The 25656-nt window shown below is 39.6% G+C and overlaps 1 protein-coding gene across 1 annotated transcript in view; it reads right to left on the bottom strand.

The window, feature by feature from the left end:
- Positions 1-2244: 2244 nt before the first annotated feature.
- The window catches only part of LOC109933474 (MORC family CW-type zinc finger protein 4-like), a 64351-nt gene continuing 40939 nt past the window's right edge, over positions 2245-25656 (bottom strand). Inside the window, exons 6-11 of the mRNA XM_048605313.1 lie at positions 25076-25223; positions 18754-18910; positions 16524-16652; positions 11627-11746; positions 7765-7868; positions 2245-2409 (exon numbers count right to left, since the gene is read on the bottom strand). Of these exons, the coding sequence (XP_048461270.1) occupies positions 2316-2409; positions 7765-7868; positions 11627-11746; positions 16524-16652; positions 18754-18910; positions 25076-25223 (752 nt within the window). The 3' untranslated portion in view covers positions 2245-2315. The remainder of the gene's footprint in view (positions 2410-7764; positions 7869-11626; positions 11747-16523; positions 16653-18753; positions 18911-25075; positions 25224-25656) is intronic.

Here is a 25656-nt window from a genome sequence, read left to right as displayed (position 1 = left end):
TTGAGGAGCTGGAGTTGGGTGCACTTCTCGCAGGTGAAGTCAGAGGGGACACCCGCAGTAACCCTTACCTCCCACATCCTGCAAGAGGAGCATGCAACTGCCCTAGCTTCCATTCCCTCTACTCGAGATTTCCAGAAGAAGAATAAAACAAAGCCTTACCTTACCAAACCTCCACACAGTCGTTTTTGGTTAGAGGAGGAGGAGGTAAGATAACAGTGAAAGGTATCAAACCATCATAAAAATACCAATTTTACCCTTGGCTGGTCTGACATTCATGCAATCCCAACCTATACTATGTAACCTGGGTCTCTCACTTGTCAATTGTCTTGATGTTACCCACATTTCAAGAAGAAAATTAAACAAAACATGGGGATTTTTACTTTAATATAAAATTGCAATACCTTCAAACAACAAATTACATTAATAATAGTGCCTTCAACATAGTAGGATGTCAAAAAGTCACCTAATAGAAATGGTATCAAACAATATTTGACATAAACGTAAGAAATAGAAACAAGAGTAGACCACTGTGCCCGTAAACTGCTTTACCATTCAATATGATCATAGCTGATCTTCTGCTTCAATTTGCTCCTCATATTAGCAGTATAAGTAGATATTAGAGCTTTACCAATAGTTTGGTAAATATGAATAGAGAGGTGCAGAGATTTAGAGAAGGCATTCCAGAGTGTTGAATCTCAACAGATAATAATTATTTTCCTTTTCTTAAGTGAATGTGAGCACAAGGCTAAACATGCCTCTTTGTACTTTAAATACCAGTGAATGAAAATTCCACTTTGCGTCTAAAAACGGCCATTTTAAAAGATTAATGCAATCAAAAAGAATACTGAGCCATTACTGAGTCAAGACACCATTAATAGGAATGAATGTTATTTTCAGAATCACTTGTGATATGTTACGTATTTCTCAATTTAAATTTAAGTGACATATAACAGGAAGTAAATGCTTCCTTAAAGAGCTCCACCAGTAAAATAGGAAATTACTCATTACAAATTTAAGAGAAATCCCTATAAGTAAAATAACTTGTGGATCATGTTCATCAGCTTAAAGGACATTTTGATAAATTTCTTTGGCGATTAGAAACCAGTCTTTTGCTAGATGCTCTTTTGTTACCTGGTCCCTGATAGCTTCACAGATAGTACAGGAACAATGCCATCTTTCCTTAGTCAGTTCAGAAAAGCAAATTGTAAGCTTCACCACAATGATTCCAACACCTCCCCCCCATCCCCCCCATCATGCCCATACATAGCTGGGCTAGATGTGCTGCATGATGTTAACACATCCTCTTTTGCTAAGAGGCTGCTCAACTTGATTGCAATGAGGAAGTTACACTTCATACAGTCAATCCACTTAAATGCAAAAACTTCAACAGAGAAACAGAGTTGCTTTCATCACATGTACCAGTCTCATCTTGCAAATATACTTTTGCAAATTCCTGCAGTTTGTTCCGTTAATCTTCAGATGAAACTGACTAAACTATGCTTCCATGGTGTCAGTGCCCCAGTGTCTTATCATGTTTGCATCTAAATAGTGAATGTCATTAGGTTATTTTAACACAAGGGATAGGTTAAAGTAGCCTTAAGTAATATTCAGATTCAAACAGGCATCACAGCTTGGAAATCTTAAATGAGAAAGCTGATTGATTACATTCTGACATTCATTTCTATTACAAAATAAAAACATCTAATTCTCTGGACCAGGAACTGAATCCGACAACTCTCCGGCTAATATGGCTCAGCTATTCGTTGCCACTGGAAGAAGTCTACTTTGGCATTAATACCAGTAATCACAGACATACTTGTCAACCAAAACTAAATATATTCACAGCAGATTAAAAATTTCCTGAAGTGACTGGTCCATTGGAGAATTCAAGTTAGCCTGCATGTAAACTGGAAGCATATGACTATATGGTATGCTTTGGACTGCACTGATTGATACAGTAATGGAAGTAAATTCAATGTCAACTTTGAAAAGTGAACTATACACCCGAAATGGAAAAATCTACAGATGTATGGGTTGAAGGAGAAATGAGACCAATTAGACAGCTCTTTCAAAGATAAAGAACTGAATTATCTTCTCCCATGCAGTAAGCTTCCATGATTAAAATGCACTGATGGGATTCCAGTTATGTGGGGCATATTTCAGCTAACTTACAGTCAACAATAGACTTCAAATCTTCAAGCCAGAAGTGTGACTGCGATTAAATGAGAAAAACAGACATTTACATCATTCACAACTTCATCACTTTTAATGATTTCAACCTCTCCAGAGAAGGGCTTGAAACATCAGTCACAAGTTCAACCAGAAAATAAAAAAGAGAATTCTAAATTTGTAAGAATCCAACAGAAATCAATTCCATTGAAGGTGACAACCTCTTCCATTACTTTCGTTCTGTAAATCAGGACAGCACATAGATGAAAATTAGCCCATAAAAAAATGACATTCTCTGTGTGACTTGAGCATGGTGCATTAGCCCTCTTAATTAATGGTTAAATATACCATTATCCTCAAAGTTTCTTTTCCACAGTCCAGTTCAGTCTTTCTGCCCTCACCCGATTCCTATTAATCATTAGTAGTAAGCATAGTATGTCATATCTCCTCTATCTCTTCCTACCTTCCCCTATTTTTATCAATATTGCACTGCGCATGCTTGTTAAATATTAACTGATTGATTGGAAACATGAGTGATTTGGTGGTGATCTATTTTTAAAGAAGTATACTTCTCATACATAATTTGCAGACATGAATCAGCTTCCACACACATGATGGTGATGGTGCCCATTTGGTCTTTCTAATAACTCAGTTCATGCCTTCAATGTCTATGTTGTGATGCTGCTTCTGTAACACACGTTTTTGGATAACTTCAGTTGCCACGAGTCCTGACTTTGCCAGTGATGCCAAACCTTTCTCAGAGGATGGAATTAACTAAAGTAAACTGAGTAGATAGATTAGCAGAAATGACAGAAAGTAAGCAGTGGCAGACATTTTGGGAGGCAATCCACTACTGTCAGCAAAATATATCTCAGTAAGGAGGAAAGATTCTAAGAGAGGGAAAAACCAATTATGGCTAACCATAGAACTTAAGAAGAATACTAGGTTGAAAAAAGAAGCATATAAGGAGGCCAAAACCAGTGAAGAAGACTGGGATGAATTTAGTATCCAGCAAGGGAGGACTAAAAAGATAATAAAAACAGAGAAATAAACTACAAAGGGTATAAAACTAACAATAAGAGCTTCTTTAAACATATAAAATGGAAAAGAGAAGTAATGTGAAATTGACCACTTAGAAAATGAAGGAGATGAGGAAGATGGTTATGGGCAACAAGGAAGCAGCAGTAAATTTAAACACGTATTTTGCATCAGTCTTTATCATGGAAGATACTTCGAACATCCTATTAATACTGAAGAATATGGGAAAAGAATTAACTAACATCACATCGCTAGAGAAGTAGTATCATACAAACTAATGGGACTAAAGGCAGATAAGTTCCCTGGTTCAGATGACTTGCATCCTAGAATCCCAAAAGAGGTAGTTATAGAGGTAGTAGATGCATTGGCTTTAATTTGCCGAAAAATCCTTGGATTCTGGAGAAGTACCAGAAGATTGGAAAACTGCCAATTTGACACTCCTATTCAAAATGGGAGAGAGGCAAAAAGTGGGTAACTATAGACTGATTAGCCTAACATCTATTGTTGGAAAAAGTGTTGGAATCAATTATGAATGAAGCAATAGTAGAACATTCAGAAAATTATAATCTAATCAGAGTCAACATGGCCTCATGAAAGGAAAACTGTGTCTGACAAATTTATGAGAGTTTCTTGAGGAAGTCTCAACTAGAGAGGATAGACAGGAACCAGTAGATGTATTATATTTGGACTTCCAGAAGGTGTTGACGAAGTACCTCACAATAGTTAAGTCATAAGAGCCCACTGTGTTAGAGATAGTATATTTGTATCAATATAGAATTGGCTAATAGGCAGGACATAGCAAGTAGGGATAAGGGGTTCTTTTTCAGGTTGGTGCCTGTGATCAATGGATCACAGGGATCAGTGTTGGGACAGCAACTGTTTACAATACATATTAATGACTTGGAAGAAGGAAGCGAACATATTGTAGCCAAATTTGCAAACAACAGAAAAATAGGTCAAAAGACAGGTTGTGAGAGAGTTACAAACAGTTTACAGAGAGATATTGAGAGGTTAACTAATTGGGAAAAAAGCTGGCAAATGAAGCATAATATGGGGAAATGTGAAGTTGTTCATTTTGGAAGGGAAGACAAAAGAACAGAATATTATTAAGTGGAGAAAAACTGCAAAAAGCTGTTACACAAAGGGACTTTGGAATACTTGTGCATGAAACACAGAAAACTAGTGCACAGATAGAGCAGGTAATCAAGGTAGGGCTAATGGAAATGGACATAGAACAGTATGGCACAGTACAGGCCCTTCAGCCCACGATGTTGTGCCGACCTATTATCCTACTCTAAGATCAAACTAACCTGCATACCCTTCATTTTACTCTCATCCTTGTGCCTATCCAAGAGTTGCTTAAATGTCCCTTACGTATCTGAATCTACTATCACTGCTGGCAGTGCATTCCATGCACCCATCGCTCTCTGTGTAAAGAAGACAGAGATGATAAAAAATTTCTTCTCTCATATAGTAGTGATTCATAAAATCCTTTATCACAGAAGGCTGTTGAGGTTGGGTCATTAAGTATATTCAAGGCCGAGATGGAGAGATTTTTAATCAGGAATGGAATCAAGGGTTATGGGGAAAAGGCAGGGAAGTGAAGATGAGGATTATCAGATTAGTTATGATCTCATTAAATGGCACAGCAGACTCAATGGCTGTATGACCTACTTTTACTCATGTCTTGTGGTCAGAATGTGACCCAACATTAGGTCCTCCACAGAGTCTCTGTAACAATGTCTGTTGTATCAATGTAATGTGCAGCTAGCTGCAAAAATGCAACAAACTGTATTTTTATCAACTGCAGGAGACTACTCTAGTTAAACCAGGAAGAATGCTTGAGAGACAAAGTGCTCAAGTTTATGAAGGATAGAATATGGGATGCTGGTCAGGAAAGCATGGGAATAATCAAGTAAGAGAGTTTAGGTAGAAAATAAACTAAAGCAGAGATAGTGCAGTTGGAAATATATGGACTTCTGATGTGGATGGTATGGTGTCAATAGCTCAGCTACCAAGCAGACATTTACCTGGTTGATCCTTATTTCAAGGGTTTGGGAGTATAAGAGTAGGGAAGTCTCACTGCAACTGTACAAGGAGCTGGTGAGTCAACATCTGGAGTACTGTAAGCAATTTGGTCCCTTTATGTAGGAAAATATATTAATTCATTGGAGGCAGTTCAGAGGAGGTTCACGAGGATGAACCCTGTTAATGGAGGGACTGTCCTATAAGCAAAGGTTAAACCAGTTGGGACTCCACTCACTGGTGTTTGGAAGAATGAGGGGCGATCTCATTGAAACATACAAGATTCTTAAGTGGCTTGACAAGGTAAATGCTGACAAGATATTTCTCCTCATGGAAGAATCTAGGACCAGAGGGTACAGTCTCAGAATAAAGGCATGCCAGTTTAAGACTGAAATAGGGAGGAATTTCTTCTCTAAGAGGGATGAGAGTTTTTGGAACACTTTCTCACAGAGAGTTGAGGCTTCTGTATAATTAAAGCGGAAATAGATAAGTTCTTGATCAGACAGGGAATCAAGAGTTATGGGAAAACACAACAAGGTAGATATGAGAAATGTCAGACCAGAATGATCCTATTGAATGGCGGAGCATGCTTGAGAGGCCAATCAGCCTACTCCTGTTCCTATTTGCTATGGTCTTAAGACCTTTACTGGGCTGTATTTATAGCCCCTAGTGCAATAACGCAACTGGCCCTTGTGACACTTCTCTGTTTCCATTCCACCTCCGTGCTGTTTTACAGAACACGATCGAAGTGACAGCACACATCTGGCGGCTACCCAATCAGGCTCAATATAAATCTAATTGAGTTCAATTAGAATCCTACAATCCCTAGTGTAGAAACAGGCCATTCAGCCCAACAAGTCCACATCGACCCTTCAATGAGCATCCCACCCAGACCAATCACCATACCCTTTCCCTGTAATCCCACACTTCCCATGGCTAACACACCTAACGTACACATCCTGAACAATATGGGCAATTTAGCATAGTCAATCCCCTTAACTTGCACATCTTTGGACTGTGGGAGGAAACCAGAGCACCCGGAGGAAACACACGCAGACACGGGGAGAATGTGCAAACTCCACACAGACAGTCACTCAAGGCTGAATTCAAATCTGGGTCCCTGGCGCTGTGAGGCAGCAGTGTTAACCACTGCGCCACCGTGGTTCTAATTTTCAAATGACTTCACGCAGGTTCCGGCTCACTGTGGTGGCTCGTTTAAATGCTTGGAGGAACGCCCAGCAACTGCCAAGGGGGATTTGGGCAGTGCTCAAGTCAGCTTAAAGATCAATGCAACACAGCCACAAGCTATCTATTAGAAAGGCTCCTCCCACTTCACAGTAATATCCCAGCTGCTAAAGTTATTTTTTCATTAGAAAACTGAACAAAACACACCTATGTTGAAGTGGCCCTGTCTTACTGATCTTAAATTACAGTCTGCTACACTTATCAAGGTGGAAGCTCTCTAATTGACATGACAACTTTGACAGCTATTCATAATTGGACAGCAAACCTGTCCTTTGGACACAAAACCAAAGAAAAATTGCAGCAGAGAAAAAGGCCAATCAGCCCATGATGTTTGTGCCAGCCCAAAGATGAAGTATCCGCCCATTATCATCCCTTGTTCCAGCGCCTGGTCTGTGGCCTTGCACATTTCAGTACTACAGTTTAGGTAGTTAATTAATTAGCCATTAACTAGCCACCCAAGAAAATCAGAGACAACAAGTTCAAGATCTAAAAACATACCTGACTTCTCTTCCCAGCCTCCAGAGGGAATTCTAGCACACTGAATTCCAGTACAGGCTGTATCAGATTGTTGCAACTTTCAGGACCTGTGTAACTCTAGGAAGCTTCCAACCCCAAAGTCTGCTACTATTGTCTTATTTACTGCATTGCCAGATTTTGTCATCCACACAATTTGATATTGTACTCCCTGTAGCTCATCGCTTCCATTTCTACCATGTTCTATTTAAACTCAATGCAAACTTGCTAACACAATTTTTCGCATCAAATACCAGTGTTTTATTTTATATACCTATATGGTTAAAGCCAACCATTTTCACTGATTTAGTCATTTTCACAGTTTGTTCTTTTAATAGCCCAACAATACTTGAGTTGATCTTTGCATACTTATTATCCATTGAATTACTTCATTCCTGTTTTGCAACAGCAATATTTTCAAACCATTAAATCAGCTAATTCCCAATATCTGACAAGAATCAGCATAACCCACGCATGATTTTATTCAGTTCATTAAAAAGGCTGGTCAATTCCAGTTTTTAATTCCAACTGAAATGAAAGATCAATTCAATATCGAGCCCTTCTTTTCAGACATTGATACCTTTGTAGTGTATTTATCATGTTTTCTATTTTGGCTTTAGATTTTCAAGTTACATAAAAGTTTCAAGTTGAAACCTATGCCTCAGGCAAGCTTTGACTACCAGATCGTGTTTATGTCCTGTCTGTACTGACTTTGTCTTTCTACTTACTTTTAAATTTTAAATATTGCCATTTTTAGTGTTTGTCCATTCTTACCTGTATTCTTTAGTGTACTCAAAATCTTGTTTATTATGTGCTGGCTTGAGAAAATTGCACTCAATAATTCCAATTACACCAACTCCACATCCTCTGCTGGTTGACTGGAGAAAAAAAAAATGCAAACAAAATAATTGCTTCATTGCTCTATGCGGTTGTTTTTCAGGTGAATTGTAAACTCCAAAAATATGTTAATTAATAAGTAAATTATGAGGACTAGTCTACTGTTCTGCAGAACATGATACTTGAAAAACTTATAATTCTGAGTTACTATTAATGAAGTTATACATGCTTTGTTCATTTCATCCTCATTAACTATTTTGAGCCAAATTTTATTTTTTTTTGGCTAAGTATGACTTAATATTTTTGGAGTGATTTCTATGACAAGGCCTAGCAGATTTCTCACAATTTCTTCTCAAAAGCCCTTTGTGATCTACCTATCTTGTCCCACATCATCTCTCAGTCCGATTCCAGCCCAAGCTTACCATGCAGCATTCTAGGAACTCGCCACTCAGTGGATATTCATTAAAAGACCAGCATCCCTTGCATCTGAGCCTTATTTAAAAGGCAACCGTGGACATGGACAAGGACTGGCATTCTGAAGCTGCCCTGCTTGGTCAAGGATGTTTCCAGATGTTGGGGAAGTGGAAGATAGCACCATGATTCTCCAACAGGGATCCGGAGGCTCCGTTGGAGCGGGTGGTGCAAACGAAAGGAATCCTCTTCCTGGAGGAATCACAGAGGAGGCCCTGACACCAGACCCTGCAGCTCAGTCTGAAGTTGCCACCCAGTGAGGATGCCACCAGGTCTGTGCAGAACAATGGCTAGCAGTACAGAGAAAGTACCACAAGCTTCTCTTTGCCATCTCGCAATTGCTATTGCTGCTATTGCACTTAGCCCACACCAAGGCTTATGCTCGGCCACACTCATTATTGCTAGCAACAACTTCCCTCAGCCCCTCTCACTGCCCCCATCCTCCCAGACCAATAACCCATAAAGCCCTTGGTGCATCCTAGTCATTTGTTTAGGGCCACCTCTTCACCCTTCTTCCAACTGCACCAGGGCTAACAACTATAATGTGAGAAAATGTCCATTTTGGAAGGAGGAACAAAAGAACAGAGTATTCTTTAAATGGAGAAAAGTTGCAACAAACTGCACTACATAGGGACTTGAGGGTACACGTGCATGAAACACAAAAAGCTAGCATACAGGTGCAGCAGGTAAGGCTAATGGAATGTTGGCCATTATTTGAAGGGGTTGAGTAAAGAGTAGGGAAGTCTCACTGCTACCATACAAGGTGTTGGTGAGACCGCATCTGGAGTATTGTGTGCAGTGTTGCTCCCCTTATTTAAGGAAATATATTGATTCATTGGAGAATGTTCAGAGAAGGTTCACTGGGATTGGTTCACTGGTTTGGAGGGAGCAGGTGCAAAGGCTGAACAGATTGTGACTGCGGTCATTGGAATTTAGAAGAATGAGAGGTGATCTTATGAAACAGATAGGATTCTCATGAAAGGGTCAGAAGGCACAGACTCAGAAATAAAGGGGTGCCAATTTAAGACTGATATAAGAAGGAATTTTCTCAGAGTCTTTGGAACTCCTTTTCACAGAAAGCTGTGCGGGCAGAGTCCTTGTACATATGTAAAGCTGAGATACATTGTGTCTTAGATAACAAGGTGTAGAGCTGGATGAACACAGCAGGCCAAGCAGCATCAGAGGAGCAGGAAGGCTGACGTTTCAGGCCTAGACCCTTCTTCAGAAATCTTTGTGTCTTGATCAGTACGGGAATCATGGGTTATGGGGAAAAAGGTGGATAAGCCACGATTATACTGACTGGCGCAGCAGGCTCAAGAGGCTGAACAGCCTATTCCTGTTCCTATTTCTTATGGTTTTACCTACTTCCATCTTACTCGATTCTTCTCATTCTTTCATTAGGAGAGAAAGCACCCATAACAGGTCAAACAGAGTTTGCTATGGGCGGAGGAGCACCCAACATTAGACTCCTCACCCTTCCCAAGAAGGGAATCCCTGGTCTCACACAAGAAAACTGGGACTGCTCCTGTGAGGATGCCGAAACATCCAAGTAAATACCACTCTTCATTCCACTACAACTCACAGTAACCATAATGTCAGCCTCATTGACTGCACACCAATTCTAATGTCTTGTGATGGCTTCTGTCACTTTTGTGTTACAGGTACAGCCAGAATCTCCACCACTTATGTCATGTAAAAGACATTCTCCCAGAACCCAACTCCTCAGGCTCTGAGGATGAGAATACGGAGGCCTCAGAGGAAGCATTGGCAAGGCTGCCACCTGCATCGATGGAAGCATCAAGCTTAGAAGTGTGGGAACACAATCTGGTGAACACCTCACTGTGACAGCTCTGCAGCTGGCTGAGAATAATATACCACAGCCCTCTGGCACACGAAGTGTTGGTATGAATGAGTTCGGTCAGTGATGTCTGGGGCAGGGAGATACACAGCAAACATGGGACAGATGCATCACTGTGGCCTGTGATTAGGAACCCCATTGGTCTGTGTCTTGTACCGTGCATGGCTCTATGTATAATATTGTTTTCTTTTCAACATCCTTATATCAATGGGTCCTTTTTCCCCCTCCTCACAGGTTGAGACATTTACCCTACCTACTCTGAGTATGGTCACTACTATTTTCTATTCCATTGCGCATTTGTGATTTCACAATGGGAGGTGACATTGAGTCTTCAGTGGCCAGCGGCTTTCAGCTGGAAGTTGTACTTCTTGCTGAGTACCCAAACATCCAAATTCCCTTCTCGACAGCTCTTCCCATAAACCACACAGGCATTGTGCCTCCCCAGGTCCCCAGCCAACCTGTCTATATGAGCTGAGTCACGGGTAACTGCTCTAGTTTATATGTCAAATTTTCTTAATGTCTAGCTTATTTGTGCTTTTGGTAAGATAGGAAGCTGTACATTTGTGAGAGGAGTTGAACCATTAACAAGGCATTTGACAAGCATTCCCCTTAATTGGCAAATTATGGCTGCCTAATGAGAATCTTGCTACGCTGCTTGTCAAAAGTATTAAAGCTGAAGCAAGGTGCTCCTGATGTTGGGATAGCCTTTCCCAAAACATCTCATCCAAATCTGCCACAAATTTTGCCAAAACTCAAAACAAACAGACTTCCATGAGATTCTGCCCATTGTTTCTGTTGGCATGTGTATATAGTTAGGATTCATCGCTTTCACTGCTGCCCAGATTTGATTCCCAGTCAGGGAATGATGGTTTATTGGGCACTTGTGGTGGTGGTACTGTCTCTGAGCCAGGAGGGCCAGGTTCAAGTCCCAACTGCTTCAGAAGTGTGCACTGACATTTCTGAACAGTTTGATTAGATTTTATCGATAGCTTTAGGTCAACTTTAAAACCACAGTTCTTTACTGTAAGGGTTATGAAGGTGTGCAGGTGGTCTACTAGGTGTAGGGACATGATCAGGATTGATATTTGAAGAATATTAATCTACACTAACCGCAAGGTTGCAAGTTTGCTTCTTCGATTGCATTAGCTGTCTTCAACTCTGCAACAGGTACGATGCAATAATTGATCTTACAGCTTCAGGTATAGAAAGAAGAGAAGCCAAATGTAGAGCGTAGTGTTGGTCAAGAACAAGATGAGGTCCCAAATGTTGAACTGTCTGCCGACATTAAATGTGTAGCCTCATACATCATAATGGCTAGTTACTGAACATTAACTGCATCCATTGAAAAGTACCCCAGCCCAACATGAACAAATAGAGAGAAAACTAGTTAAAAATTAAACATATGTTTCTTACCTGCTAAAACTATTTAATTAATTTTAATACCAAACCATATGAATACCAAATCCTTACCTTTGTCTGGCATCCAACCTTCTCATAGGATTTAATAAGCCGATTTTTGTTGTACATCATTATTCCAAACTGCTCTTTGTTTTTACAGTTAAAACCAAAAGTTATTTTAACACGTTTATTCTAATCAAATGATTAAGGTAAATAACATATCATACATGGTATAAATTATGAGCTTGAGCATCTAACTGCCAGTGCCATATATCCACTGCATTTACAAAGTAAATTATATTGATGAGTTATTTTCAGAATTTTATTACAATAATGATTCAATTTTACAGTATGCTTTAAGTGAGAGACATAAAAATAAATCTAAAAAGACAAACTTTTTTTTGCTAATATCAGTGATCATACTATTAATGTCAATTGGTACATTTCAATGGAGCAGAACAGGCAGTTTGATTATTTCCCCTGCTGAAATTAACTTTTTTTTATTTATACCAGGAATGGATTGTTTTATTATACTAACAACTTTTTATAGTGCCTTTAACTTAATAAAACATCCCAAGGCATTTCACAGAGGCATTATAAAACTCAACATGACACTAGCCACAATAATTATTGAGTCAACAACCAACAGCTTGATCAAAGAGTTAAGTTTCAAGCAGCATCTTAAGAAAAACGAGATAAGGACAGCCAAACAAGTATAGGGAGGATACTCCAGAATTTACTGCCTTAAGTAACTGAAGCCACAGTCACCAACAGTGAAGCAAATAAAATTCAGGAAGTTCAAGCAACCAGAATTAGAGGAACATAAATATTTTAGGGGCTGGACTGGAGATTACAAAAGCTATGGAGGAAGGAGGCCATGGAAGGATTTGAAATCAATGTTAAGAATTTTAAAATGAACATGCAGTTTGTTTGGGAGCTAAGTCTGTGAGCACTGGAATGACTGAACAGACAAGAGATGAAATTCAGACACAGGCAGAACAGTTTTGAATAACCTCAAATTTCTGAAGTGTAGAATGCGTGAGACCAAACAGGAGTGCGGTGGAATAGTTAGTCCGGGGGAATCTATGACATGAATGATGGGTTTAGCACCAGATGAATTGAGACAGCACGTATGTTATGGAGGTGGATATAGGTGATCTTAGTAATGGCACAAAAATCAGATCAAAAGTTTATCTCTGGGTCAAATGTGAAATTAAGGCTGCGAACAGATAACTTTGATAAGATCATTGTTAGCGAGAGAGATATATTTGGTAACTAGAACAGAGTTTGGAGCAGGGACTTGAAGTAATGTGAAACCAAGGCAGTGTTTTCAGATAATGTAACAAAACAGCAACATGTAGATGAGAAATAGGAAACAGCCAAGAATAGCTCCATGGGGATAGTGTTAGTAGTACAGGAATAGCATGAGTAGCCAGTACAAGTGATGCTCGGACTATAATTACATAGGTAACAATGGAACCACATAAGAGGAGTCCACCCAGCTGGACAACAGTGCAGAGGCATTGGAGGAAGATAGTGTGATCAATCATATCAAAAGCTGTAAGTAAGTGGAGAAAGATTTGACAAAGAAGGAGAAGAAGTTTACTTTTGTCACAGACATGTAAGATACCATTTGATTTTGATAATTACTGTGTCAGTTCTGTGGCAGAAAGGAAATTTAAATGGAGGGATTCAATAACAGGGAGCATTGTCAAATGACCGTTGTCTCAGCATTCCATTGGGACATTACATAGCATTTGTCAAGCAAGACATCAGTGAGGGTCATGAAAAATTGCTGCTAAACAGTAACAATGATGCACAGAATTTTTGACAGACAGATCCTGATCTGTTGGGAGGTAAACTTGAGAGCTACAAAGGTCTCTGTTTAACCTATGTTGGTAGATGTTACATGAAAGGAAGAGCTAATATTCCATGTTTGGTGGTGGAGAAGAAGGATATGTAAATAGTAGTTAATTAGTAACAAAGGCTGAAAAAATAGCACTTTAAACATATATTCAAAGTTCACAAGAACAAGGTTAATACAGGCTACTATTTTATGGTAGGGCGTACTTTGTTCTGCCACAGTTAGAGTTTTGAAATAAACATCCTCAGATGAAATGTAGAGTACAGAAGTCTATTGACAATGAGAGATAGCATGTTTGTTAGAACTAATAGCAGAATGCAATGTAAGGCATAGATAAAATGGTACTTTTCTTGCAGAGCTGTACATGAACAGAGTTATCCAAATAATACTATATAATCCTAAAGCCTTGGTTGTATAACCTTAAAGCCTTGGTTAACTGGAATGATAATTATTTCATTTACTTCTGGCTTCCATTCTGCCCAGTGCTCTCAATCCACCTGTGTTTCTGTTCCTTAGACTATCACCTGGCCAATGCCAGTATTACAGCTACACTTTGTCCACTTCACTGCTGTGCAATTAAATGGCTGTTCCAGAGTGAGGAGTCCAAGAATAATGTTGCAGAACCTAATTAGTTACTGAACAGTGTACACAGGTACATAGAATGAAGAGTATTAAGCAAACTGAAGACTGAAATGTTGGAGATAAATCAAAGGGAGACACACCAAAGGGGTAAGTAGCTGAAAAGAAAATTCAAGACAAGTTAACAGAAGAAAAAGCATGATTTCTTAAACAAATTTAATTCCATGATTATCTGCAGCCTCTTGCCTACTTTCAGTGCTACAATCTGTAAATATGTTAATCATAATTGGGTATTTGCAATCAGAGGGAAAATAATTTGAAAAAGTATATTTGCATTATGGATTTTAACACATGCAACGATGATTTGATTGTGATATACTTTATGCGTCCTCAGATGGAAGTGAAATAGGAGGCGATATTTGTATCTCAATGTTTAATTAACTGGTAGAAATAACAAAGTAAGCAAATTCTTTTCTTTTATCTTCATTTATTTATTCAGATCAAGCAAGTATTCAGATGTTTTATAAGAGTTTTATTTTAAAAAAGAAACTGAGGTGAAGTATGAAGGCTTACAGAACTAGACACCACCAAAGTTGAAAGCAGTGAGTAAAAGAAAAGGTAAGTAGACAAGTAATGTTTAGATGATGAACTTGCCATGCAAAAAATTGTATTCTTTACAATGAAGCATTTTTAAAAAAAAATTCTTCTGTGGGATTGATCTTTTGGAAGTTGCATTGAAAAAGTGGTGAGTCATTTTCTTAGACCACAGCAGTTCATCTAGTGTAGGTACACTTACAGAACTGATAGGAAAGGAGTTACAGGATTTTGATCTAGCAACAGAGAAGCACTGGTGATATATTTCCAAGTCTGGGTGGTTTGTTGCCTGGAGGGAAACTTCTAGGTATAGGTGTTCCTACAGTCTGATGCCCTTTTCTTCTCTCGTTTTTTTTAATTCATTCACAGGATGTGGTCATAGCTGGCTGAGCCAGCATTGAATATCCAACCCGAATTGGATTCTAAGTCTAACCCTAAGTCAACCACATTGCTATAGGTCTTGAATGACACATATGTCAGACCAGGCAAGAATAGTAGACTTCCTTCCCTAAAAGACATTAGATCAGTAGGCCTTTTATGACAATTGACAGTAGTCACCATTAGGCCAGCTCTTTATTCAAGTTTTCTTTTTAATCAAATTCAAATTTGAATTTCCACTGACTCAAGCCCATGTTCCTAGAACATTAATCTAGGATTCTGGATTATTAATCCAGTGACATTACCACTACTACACCTCTACCCTTCTGGTGCAGGTACTCCTACAGAACTATTAAGTGGTAGAAGTCATCTTGATTATTCAGTGCATCATGCATATGGAATATAAAGGAATTAAGAAGTTCAGAAATATTCAAATCCTTTGAAGGGATGATAGAGATCAAGCAAATATGCACAATATCACAATTCAAATAATGCTTTTATGAGGAGAAGAAAACAGATGCCAAAATAGAGGAGCAATGAACATGATAAAATAGACTCAAGGAGGATAGTATGATCAGTACTTGGTCAAACATAAGGGAGCAGATGCTGGAGCCCACAAACTGAAAATAAATCAGCCCTGAGGCCATGATGCAGTGAAGACTGATAATGGAATATCAAACCCTCAGTGGGAGGAAGTCTCTTCCTCTGGACCTGTCAGCCAATCTGACTGACTGGTAAAAAGAGCAATCCCAAGAGTACCAATGCTCTCTAATGGTCACTATCTGGACTGCAACCAGTTGCATGGAGCCCCAGGCTCAGGTTAGCAAGGGCTATTTGGCAACATTACCGAGGTTTTACCTGTCCCTGAAACCATACAATGGCATGGATAGGGAAATATTGGGGTCATCCAACCTTTTCCCAAGCACAACGGATGTTTCATTATTTATTTGCACATGGTAGGCAGGCTGTCAATGTCACCTGCCCCAGCTACCATGCCATTGGATAAAAGCTAAATAACTTGGATCCTGGAAATCTGAAATAAAAACAGAAAGGACTAGAAAAAGTCAGCAGGTTTTGGCAGCATCAGTCCTGACATTATACTGTCAACAGTAATTAATGACCAGAATTCTGCAAAGTAGCATCATTATTCTTGTACAGAAAATCATGAAAAGTGTGTTGTGAGAGATTTATACCAGTTTTCACGAGATGCCAAAATTTCATGGGTCATGAGGTCTTTGCTGGATCCAACCTTGATAAAACCTAATAAATTGATTGCATGTTTTCCATAAAACCCATAAAGCCTCCCACCTCACCTGACTATTCATAACAGTAACCATCAATATTGTCAAGGTTAGCTCCGGGCAAAGGGATTATTTGTCTGCCTTAACTGTGAGGAGCTGGAAATTAAGAAAATATCAACAGCATATTGTAACCATGATGGCTTGATTGCAAAGTGAGTACACCAGAAATCAACAGGTTTTTCAAAACAGTAACAGCATATTGTAATCATAATGGCAAAATGAGTACACTATCTGGCACATTCAAAAAGGATACATTAAAATTAGGTTTGTAAACGTCATATTCAATGTGAGCCAGGCTCTTTGTGATAAGCTGTGCTTTGACTTTCTTCTTACACAGGATGATCTGGATGCGAGGCTTCAGGTACAAAATGCTACAATATGCCTATCACAACATAAAGAACATTAGTAGCTAGTTTCACTGTTGCAGTCCTTATCTTTGTTAAATATTCTCACAACTTCTTGAAACAAGCATTGGTTCCTACTAAATTAAGAAGTACCTCTGAATGAACTGTTTTATCAAACTGCAGACTGCAAAGTAAGATTTCGGTACAGTCAAGTACATACAGTTGAACTTCAATTCTGGGAGATAATCAGCATGGTGATATCGTTAGTGCAGATAATCAAGATTTTAGTTTAAAGTGAAACTCCTGCTTTGAGAAGTGCAAGTGATACTGTTGCCTCATGTTCCACGAAGTAATAGAAACTAGTGATATTTTAGAGCAACAGGAACTTAATAGGAATCCTGACAGAGTGGAAACTAAAGTGATGAAATGGTCGGATAATTATTTCAGTTTGGTATGTTGGGGAAGACCAGGACTCTCACATTTAAACCATGCAAGAATAGGAATAAGTTGACTGGTTCTTTGCACAAAGATTACTGAGCCAATAGAGTGCATTCTCAGTTTATGTGAAGTGTACTAATTCACCATGTGCCGTTAAAAGGTCTTAACTAGAAAAAGATATAAAAGGTAATGATTAACAGTTATCAAACTTCATGATCAAATGATCCATGAACAATTTTAATCACCTAATAATATCAGAGAAGAAATGTGCAGATTTCATTGTTCTTTGTTGTCCCTATGATTTTATTTTTGAATTCTTGACTCAGTAGATTTCATGGCTGTAGCAAGAAGGAAATTTCGAGTATGATTTTCAAATGTTGAGAGTATGGGGCAAGTTTGTTGGATGTGTTGGTCTTTCCTACCTGCTATCTTTGTATGTTCACATCACAAATGTAGCCAGCACATGAGTTGGAGTTCATGGATGGATGTCGACATATAATTAAATTTAGCTACTAAACAAATGTTATATTCTTTCCTTTAGCAGAGGTTGTAGCTGACCAACATTATACTGTCAACAGTAATTAATGACCAGAATTCTGCACAATAGCATCATATTCGAGGGGTTATTAGATGGGGGAAATCAAGTTTGCAACACTCCCCTACTTTGGATAGGAGCCCACCAAAACCGGTGATTGGTGTCAAGCACTGCTGCTAGTGACATGGAAAAGACATTCTTCTTATGGGCAGTTCATACACGCACAGTTACCCAGGTTGTGTTGACTTGCAGTTGGTCTGTGTTTGAGAACTGTTGGCCTCCTCACTAAATGAAAGCTCAGCTTCACTGCCAGTTGCAAGGACAATTGCATTGGTGGTGGGGGGGGAGGAACAACAAAAATCACCTGGAAGTTCTCAAGTCTTGAAGCATCAAGTGTTATGAACAGTTTGGAACAAGAGTTTATATGTCACCCTGTGATGTTCTCTGTTTATAAAGTGCTTTTAAGAATAGTCTGGCAGCTTTGGAACTTCTCTGCAAGGACTGATTCTCACCTCTCTGAAATAAAACACAAAGTGTTGAAGAAACTCAGCAGGTCTTGCAGCACCTGTAGAGACAGAAATAAAGCTAATGTTGTGAGTTTGACATGATTCAGCTCTCTGAAGCCGCATTTCCAAGGGGGACTGTGGAAGTCAGGAGGCTGAATTAGGTTAGGATTGCTTGGATTTTATTTTTATTTATGGAACTTGTTTTTTTTTTCTTTAATTTTAAATTGACAACATTTATATTAAAAGTTATTTACATTAATGATGCTCCTGTAGAGTTAATGGAATATGATTGGTGTCTCCCACTGCGTTCAATGCTGTAGAAACGTAAGGGAAATCATAGTTGCTTAAACTTTGCATAATTTTAAATTGCTGTGTTCTTTCTTTGGTTTATAATTTTTCATTGATGTCACTATAAACAATCATATTTTATTTCAGGATTGGTGATACACCAAGGTACTCAGCTCAGATAAATGCAAAAACGTTTGCAAACAGTGAGCAAATGTCACATTATCGTATGTCATGTGAGTGCATCGTGAGTGTTAAATCTCCAGAAATATATTAAACACAATGGTACAGACCCTAATTCAATGAACTATCCACAACTCAATTCAGCCCTTTCTTTAATCCTGCCAAACAAAACACAAACAAATAGATTCTGACCCTTAGTGAGTAGTCACTTTCAGGAATGTGCTGATCCTGCCTCTCCGGTCGTCTGTATTTCTTCGTTTTTCCTGCACCATCTTCACTGTTGATATCTGGGATCCGGATGTCTAATGGGTCTGTTTCAAAATCCAGTTCTGGTTTCCCATCCTTGTTTCTGAAAGATACAAAACCCATTAATCAAGAAGCATGGAAAGATTGGAACTAATCCTGCTAAATGCATCTTTCCGAAATATCTCCCCAGATCAACAGTAAGGCAATTCATCGACAACAACAGGTTCTTTGAAAATTTCTTAGTAAAATTAGCTAACTAGACTAGAAGACGGCTACCATCATTGGATATCTGGTTAAAAGACATATCAGAATTATGAGGATTGAGACAGGCAACAATATTATGAGTTATATGATTATTCCTACACTGCCCAGGACAACAGAAAGATCATGTGAAGGGTGAATGGTTTTGCACGAGCAGCAAATAAATATTCCGATGAAAAGTCAGCAACTTCAACCCTTGGACTACACAGAATGTTAAGGATACATTCCTTCATACCCAGCATACATTTCAAGGCACACTTGTCTCAGCTACACTAGCACATTCAATTTTTAATATTTTCGACTATCCTTTAATAAGCATGAGATGGGACTTCCATTCATCACCAGGATGAACTCCAATTTTATTGAAATAAAACAAAAACTGCAGATGCTGGAAATCTAAACCAAAAACAGTGTGCTGAAGAAACAAAGCAGGTCTGACAGCATCTATTGAAAGCAAAACAGAATTAACATTTTGTCTCCAGTGATCCTGTGTCAGTTTTTCTCTGAACAGATGCTGCCAGACCTGCTGTGTTTCTCCAGCACTCTATTTTAGTTCTGAAATTATTGAGTTGCCAGCCAACTGGAGACCAGCAGCTCTCCACCACACCAGGATTGGTGGTCACTGCTGACAAACTAGAAGGAAGACAAACAATAGATACCCCAAACTCAGGCAAGTCCATGATCTGGCCAGGGCAAGGTTGGCTCGTGTCAACAAGGAAGTTGGTGGGCATGTGAGCTGGCAGAAGGATGGCCGTTAAGGGGGAAAATCTATGGGGCATCTGAATGGCACAAGGAGTCAGAAAAATAGGTACCTCCCTGTTTTACTGAATATTGGCCAATAGGGTTAAAACTATAGTTCTGGCCTAGGCCTCCCCAGCCATCCGTTAAATCAAAGCAGCAATGAGATTCTAGATTTTCTAATCAACTTGCTCAGAGATGTTATTACACCCCTCTGGAGCAGGTGGGACTTGAACCCAGGTGTCCTGGCTAAGAATGGGTTTGAACCCTTAAGTGATTAACCCTAAATTAATTGTCCATTTAAGGGCTTTAATTGGATCAATATCAGATGGCCTACCTAACCTGACACTTATAAAATCATGAGATAACAAGGTGTAGAGCTGGATGAACACAGCAGGAAGGCTGACATTTCGGGCCTAGACCTTCCTGGTGGGAGGAAGGTCTAGGCCAAAACGTCAGCCTTCCTGCTCCTCTGATGCTGCTTGGCCTGCTGTGTTCATCCAGCTCTACGCCTTGTTATCTCAGATTCTCCAGCACCTGCAGTTCCTACTATCTCTCACTTATAAAATCGTGGCAGGTTAGGTGGGCCACCACCAATGTCATAGTGTCCTAATAGTCAATGAACCAGCCTGTTTGCTGCTTGTCTCTCTCTCTGCACTCCACCCCCCAATACATGTAGCCATGAACAGCAGATTAGTTGCAATATTTTGTTATTATTTCAGATTTTATACAGGTGTAGTATTTTACTGTTGTATTAGATATGCTGAAATTTCATTTGTCTTTTCTAAGCTCACAAGCTCTGTTTATAAAACATCCATTAACATACCTTTCAGAATGAAATTAGGAACTTAGGAAGTTCCTTTCCATACACAGCAACTGATATTTGAACAATTATTAATTTTAAAACTGAGTATGATAGATTTTTGTTAGGTAGAGCCACACAGGGGTATAGGGACTGGTGTGTGCAGTTAGGTCACAGATCAGACGTGATCTCCCTGAACGGCAAAACTTGAGGAGTTTGAAGAGCTAAATGATCTACACCTGTTCTATGTTCTTGAAAAATGCTTCATTGAGGAGAGATTCAATCACTAACTTCCCCTGATACCAAGATACTTAACTCACATGGAACAGTGGCGGCAAAGGTGCAGAAAGGAAGCTAGCTTGATACCACTTTTAAAGCAAAGATACAAAATTGTTTATAAAATAACACCAGCAGATGACTGCTAGAGAGGATAATGTGTGATTTGAAGAATCCAAAAATTATTATTGCACAAGAAATATTTTTCCTGCGTTATGATTCTTGACCAGGCAAATAAATCCATGTTTCAATCTGGCTAGGATCAGTAACTGTTTTTTGAGATTTTTGAGATTGCAGGTACTCACTAAAAAAATAAAGTGACAAGGTTTTGAACAAACAATAAGCTTTACTATACAAAGCTAGAAAAATTAACATGAAGGCAAATAAAGGTAATCGACACAATGTGGTCAAACACCCCCAAAGATCACATCAAATAACAAAGTAGATCATAACAGATCCCACAGATTCCTCAGCATCCCCCACCACACACCCCCTTGAGGTTTGTGACACTGTGGGTCACCAAATATGTTTAAATCTTTGCGAGTGATTACAAATCTTCTTTTTCAAAGACTTAGCTTTGGAACTCCCTCAGAAGCCACTCTGTCACAGACTGACTCAACGACTGCCCACATTCTGGCACTTTACATTCTTTAAAACAGATTCCTGCATCTACTCACAATCAAAATTCCAGCCATTTCTCAGAAAGCTAGCTTCATCACGCAAGCTACTGATATTCTACTTCTCCAAGCTCTAATGTTTAAATCTTACAGGGGTCTGAACAACATGGGCTATGCTGATCAATGTGACAGAATCACCAAGCAGTCCTGTGAAGCTGGCACAGTGACTCAGTGGTTAGTACGGCTGCTCATAGCACCAGGTACCCGGGTTCAATTCCGGCCTTGGGTAACTGTCTCTGTGGAGTTTGCACTTTCCCCCCATGTCTACGTGGTTTCTGCCCACAGTACAGGTATGTGCAGATTAGGTGGATTGACAATGCTTGAACAAAAATTGCCTTGTAGCATGCAGGGGGTGGGTTAGCCATGTAAAACCTGCGTGTAGGATTATGGGGATGGGGTGGGTCTGGGTGGGATGCTCGTTGGATAGTTAATGCAGACTTGATGGACCGAATGGCCTCTTCCTGCCTGTAGCGATCCTATGATGCCATGATTCTAAGTTCATCACAACTTGCTGCATCTTTTAATAAACATCCCAGCATCAAGGTAAGATTCTCACAGGACTGAGGTGAACGCCTAATAAGGGGGAATTTTGCTTGTCAATGACCTTATTAACTGCACATCTCATCCATTAATAAATTAATAAATAGCTATCTATTATACCACCTGCCGTGCACAAACTGAACACTGAGAATTCTCAACATGTAAGTCAGAGTAGGTACAGGCATCTTCAGCTTGCCACGTGTCCCAAAGACCTCTATGTTGGACACCAGGCACCAACCTCTCAGCGGGCACTCCATAAGCACCGGCCACATTCACTCCACATCCACAAACAGTGGCATCTAAATGTGTCAGCCTCTAAAAGCCCTGTGGCACATTTCCACTCCACTTTCAATACATGTCTGCACCTCATGCTCCAACCTGGGATTCAACGACACCTATTATTGTAAAACAGCAGCAAGGATGCTTTTCACTCAGGGATATCTACCCAGCTCATGGATTGGACCAGGCTGTATTTCCTGGTTTCTTGCTTGCTCACTTAGCACTCACTCACACTAGCTGGATGCTCGCAACACAGTCCCCTTGCTTTTTTGCACCTTGCCTCTCGGCCAAAGATATCAGGCCCAGATTACTGTTGTACTGCCTTGCCATTTAGTGTCGACACAGAGCCCGGAAGCTTGTCATAATTGTCAGCGGCCTTCAGCCAAGTCAAGGGAGATAGCCTTCACTCAGGGGTCCTGGCAAAGTAATTCAATAGCAGCATTAGATACCAGTCCATAACACTGGACATGGTCAGTCAGCTGCTTAAAGCATTCAGAGTCAGGAATCTCTCCACATAAGGGGTGACGAGCTGAACTTCAGGCAGCTCACCACCTATTTGGACTCTTTCTGGCTAATTGTGCGCTAGTTTCTTCCTGGAATGAAAGAGAGGCAGGTATTAAGGGAGATGAAACTGGATGGCACATTATTTTTGTGATCTTTGGTGCATTTCCTACGTCACTGTGCATTCCTCTAGATGGTTGAAACTACACTTACCTGGGTGGCAACCTTGGACCAGGCTTGCATGATCTTGTGTCGTGGCCTCCTAAGGAAAGAGGACTTGCCACCTCTGCGCCACCTCATCCACCAGGACCTCTAGGCACCTGTCTGCAAAACAGGAACCAATTTTCCTTCTACACTAATGACTGGGAGCAAATGTCAGGAACCGAGATGGGCAACCCTACACTAACAGTGTTTATCTGGGTGCATAACGGCCTCGGTGCCACGAATTTCAGTCCATTCTGGGATATCTCAGCAGTGACAAGTTGTTCTGGCATGGTGAGTGGGGATAGAATTGAACAAGAGGGATGCAGTTTGGTCGGGTAAGTAGTTAATGAGGCTTAAGATTCAGCCCAGTGTTCCTCAGTTGCACAAAGGAAATGTTGCTTTGCGTTTCCTTAATGGCAATCAGCTGCTTCCAAGCTCCAGCAGCTCCCAGGAATTATTGTGTGCAGTAACCCCCACATGTAACCTAATTTCCAGGTCTTTTCCTGCATCATAACTCCTTGGAGCTGCTGCAACAGCACTTTTTTTTTTACGATGAAGCCTCTTCTTCCTACCCTTAAGTGCCCGTCTGGCTGGCAGCCCAAAAGTTGAAACCTTTTTCTCTGCCTGTCTCTGTCCAACTCTAAAACTGACTGTCCAGTAACCTTTGAGCTGTTCTGAGTGATCTATTAAAAACTTCACAAGAGGTTCCTAGGTAATATTGAACATAACTAATGTTTTACAACAGTCAAATGTAGCAATCCCTTAGTACTGTCTTGTTTCTTTAAGGTTATAATATTCATTGATTGCTGGTTTGCACAGTATTAAATGGATACAAGAAAGAAACATTTCATCAAACAAGAGCTTTCTGCTTCTATCAGTCCAGAACTAAGGTACATTATTTTAAAATTAGGGGTGGCCCTTTTAGGACAGAGATGAGGAGAATTTTTTCTCTTAGATGTCTGTGAGGTTTAGGAACTCTGCTAATTTTTTCCTGTATGCAGCTATCACAACACCGCTCCCCCACTCCCACAATGGTGCCTCCTTGCACAAATGTAGTTTTATGGGTACAGAACACTTTTCACAAAATGCTGTTGATATTTTCATCTGATTCTGAAAATTGTACAGTGGCAGTCTACTTTATCATAGAAGTATCATTGCTTGGATAAAAACTTTGCTAAATGTTTAGAATTCTCCAAGAATGGAGCAGGAACTTCCAAATCACTCCCGATCACAGCTTGGGGAACTTTGCCCTTTATGTTGCTTCCCAGTGTGCTCCATATCACCAGATGCTGCCAGATGTAAGAATCCAGTTCAGTGATGTTACCGAGTGTTCCATAATACAAGGTTGGCATGCATTTAGTGGTTATCATAAATAGACTCCACTAAGGGTCTGACAGCTGGTTGGTGGAGGTGGGTGAGAAGGTAAAGAAAGACAGAGAAAGTGAAAGAGAGAGACTCATATGGAACAAGGAGATGTCCTTCAGAAGTGGAATGAATACATTCCTGTTACTTTACTAAAGGTTCATCATACTTAGGGTACCCATCCCTTTGACACATTGACTTAAAAACAGGTGGCTGGAAAAATATCTGTTTAAGAGCAACGGAGCAGAATTATATAGCGATAAAATCAATGATAATGCACATCAGTTTGCAACAGCCAATCAAGGTTTTTTTTTCAAATTGTGGCATATGTTCACAGGCGTTAATCATTTGTCTTATATAATGCATAGAATATTTCAGGGAGCAGAAAGTAAACGTTGCATCACAGGAGATGTATAGACACTAAAATTTAGAATTGGTTGCAATTATATATCTGCCGTGTACTATAAGACTATGTTCAATTTGGAAAGGCTGAATAGGAGGCAGGACCAAGAATAATGAATAAGCAGAAACAGCAAATGAGCAGGGAATTGGTTAAGCAGCAAAACAGTCAGTTCTTTACTTAGTTTACTAAATGATTACTGCTTAGATTAATGAACTGTCTACCTACCTTCTGATATTCCAAATAATAATTCGAGTTCCTTTTTTACTGAAGATTGCATCAAATTCTGCAAGCAATTCCTTCTCTGAGTTGAAGATAGAATACTTCAAGATGGCCTCCAGACTTGGCACTGAGTCTTCAGTAACTATGAGGTTCTGTGCTTTAATCAGTTAAGTAGTGTTTATCAGAACTTATTCATACTGTCCACTTCAATTATTTTCCATGGAAAGTTATTTCATAGTTCAGTAACCACTTCTGTAAAACTATCCGCCTCCTTCCTCCAACTAGGTTTCATTGGTATTTGATCCTTTTACTATCCTGAACAATTTGGCTGAAATGAACATTTTCAATTCTTTGTAAACATAATATTTCTTAATGTAAATAAGAGAATGGCAAAGTACAGCTTTGGATTAAATGCACTCTTTTAAACAAAATGGCAGAATAACTAACTGAATCACAAGATTCACCATCTCACTATGGAATAAGAATGTGGAGAGAAGGTAGCACAGCGATAATGTCATTGGGGTAGCAATGTTCTGGGCACATGAGTTCAAATCTCTCCATGCCAGAACATAGAATTTAAATTCAAT

This window comes from Rhincodon typus, chromosome 14 (assembly GCF_021869965.1).
Source record: "Rhincodon typus isolate 14 chromosome 14, sRhiTyp1.1, whole genome shotgun sequence".
NCBI lineage: Eukaryota > Metazoa > Chordata > Chondrichthyes > Orectolobiformes > Rhincodontidae > Rhincodon > Rhincodon typus.
The sequence above is the reverse complement of the archived record's forward strand: the minus strand, read 5'-3'. Positions and strand labels throughout refer to the sequence as shown.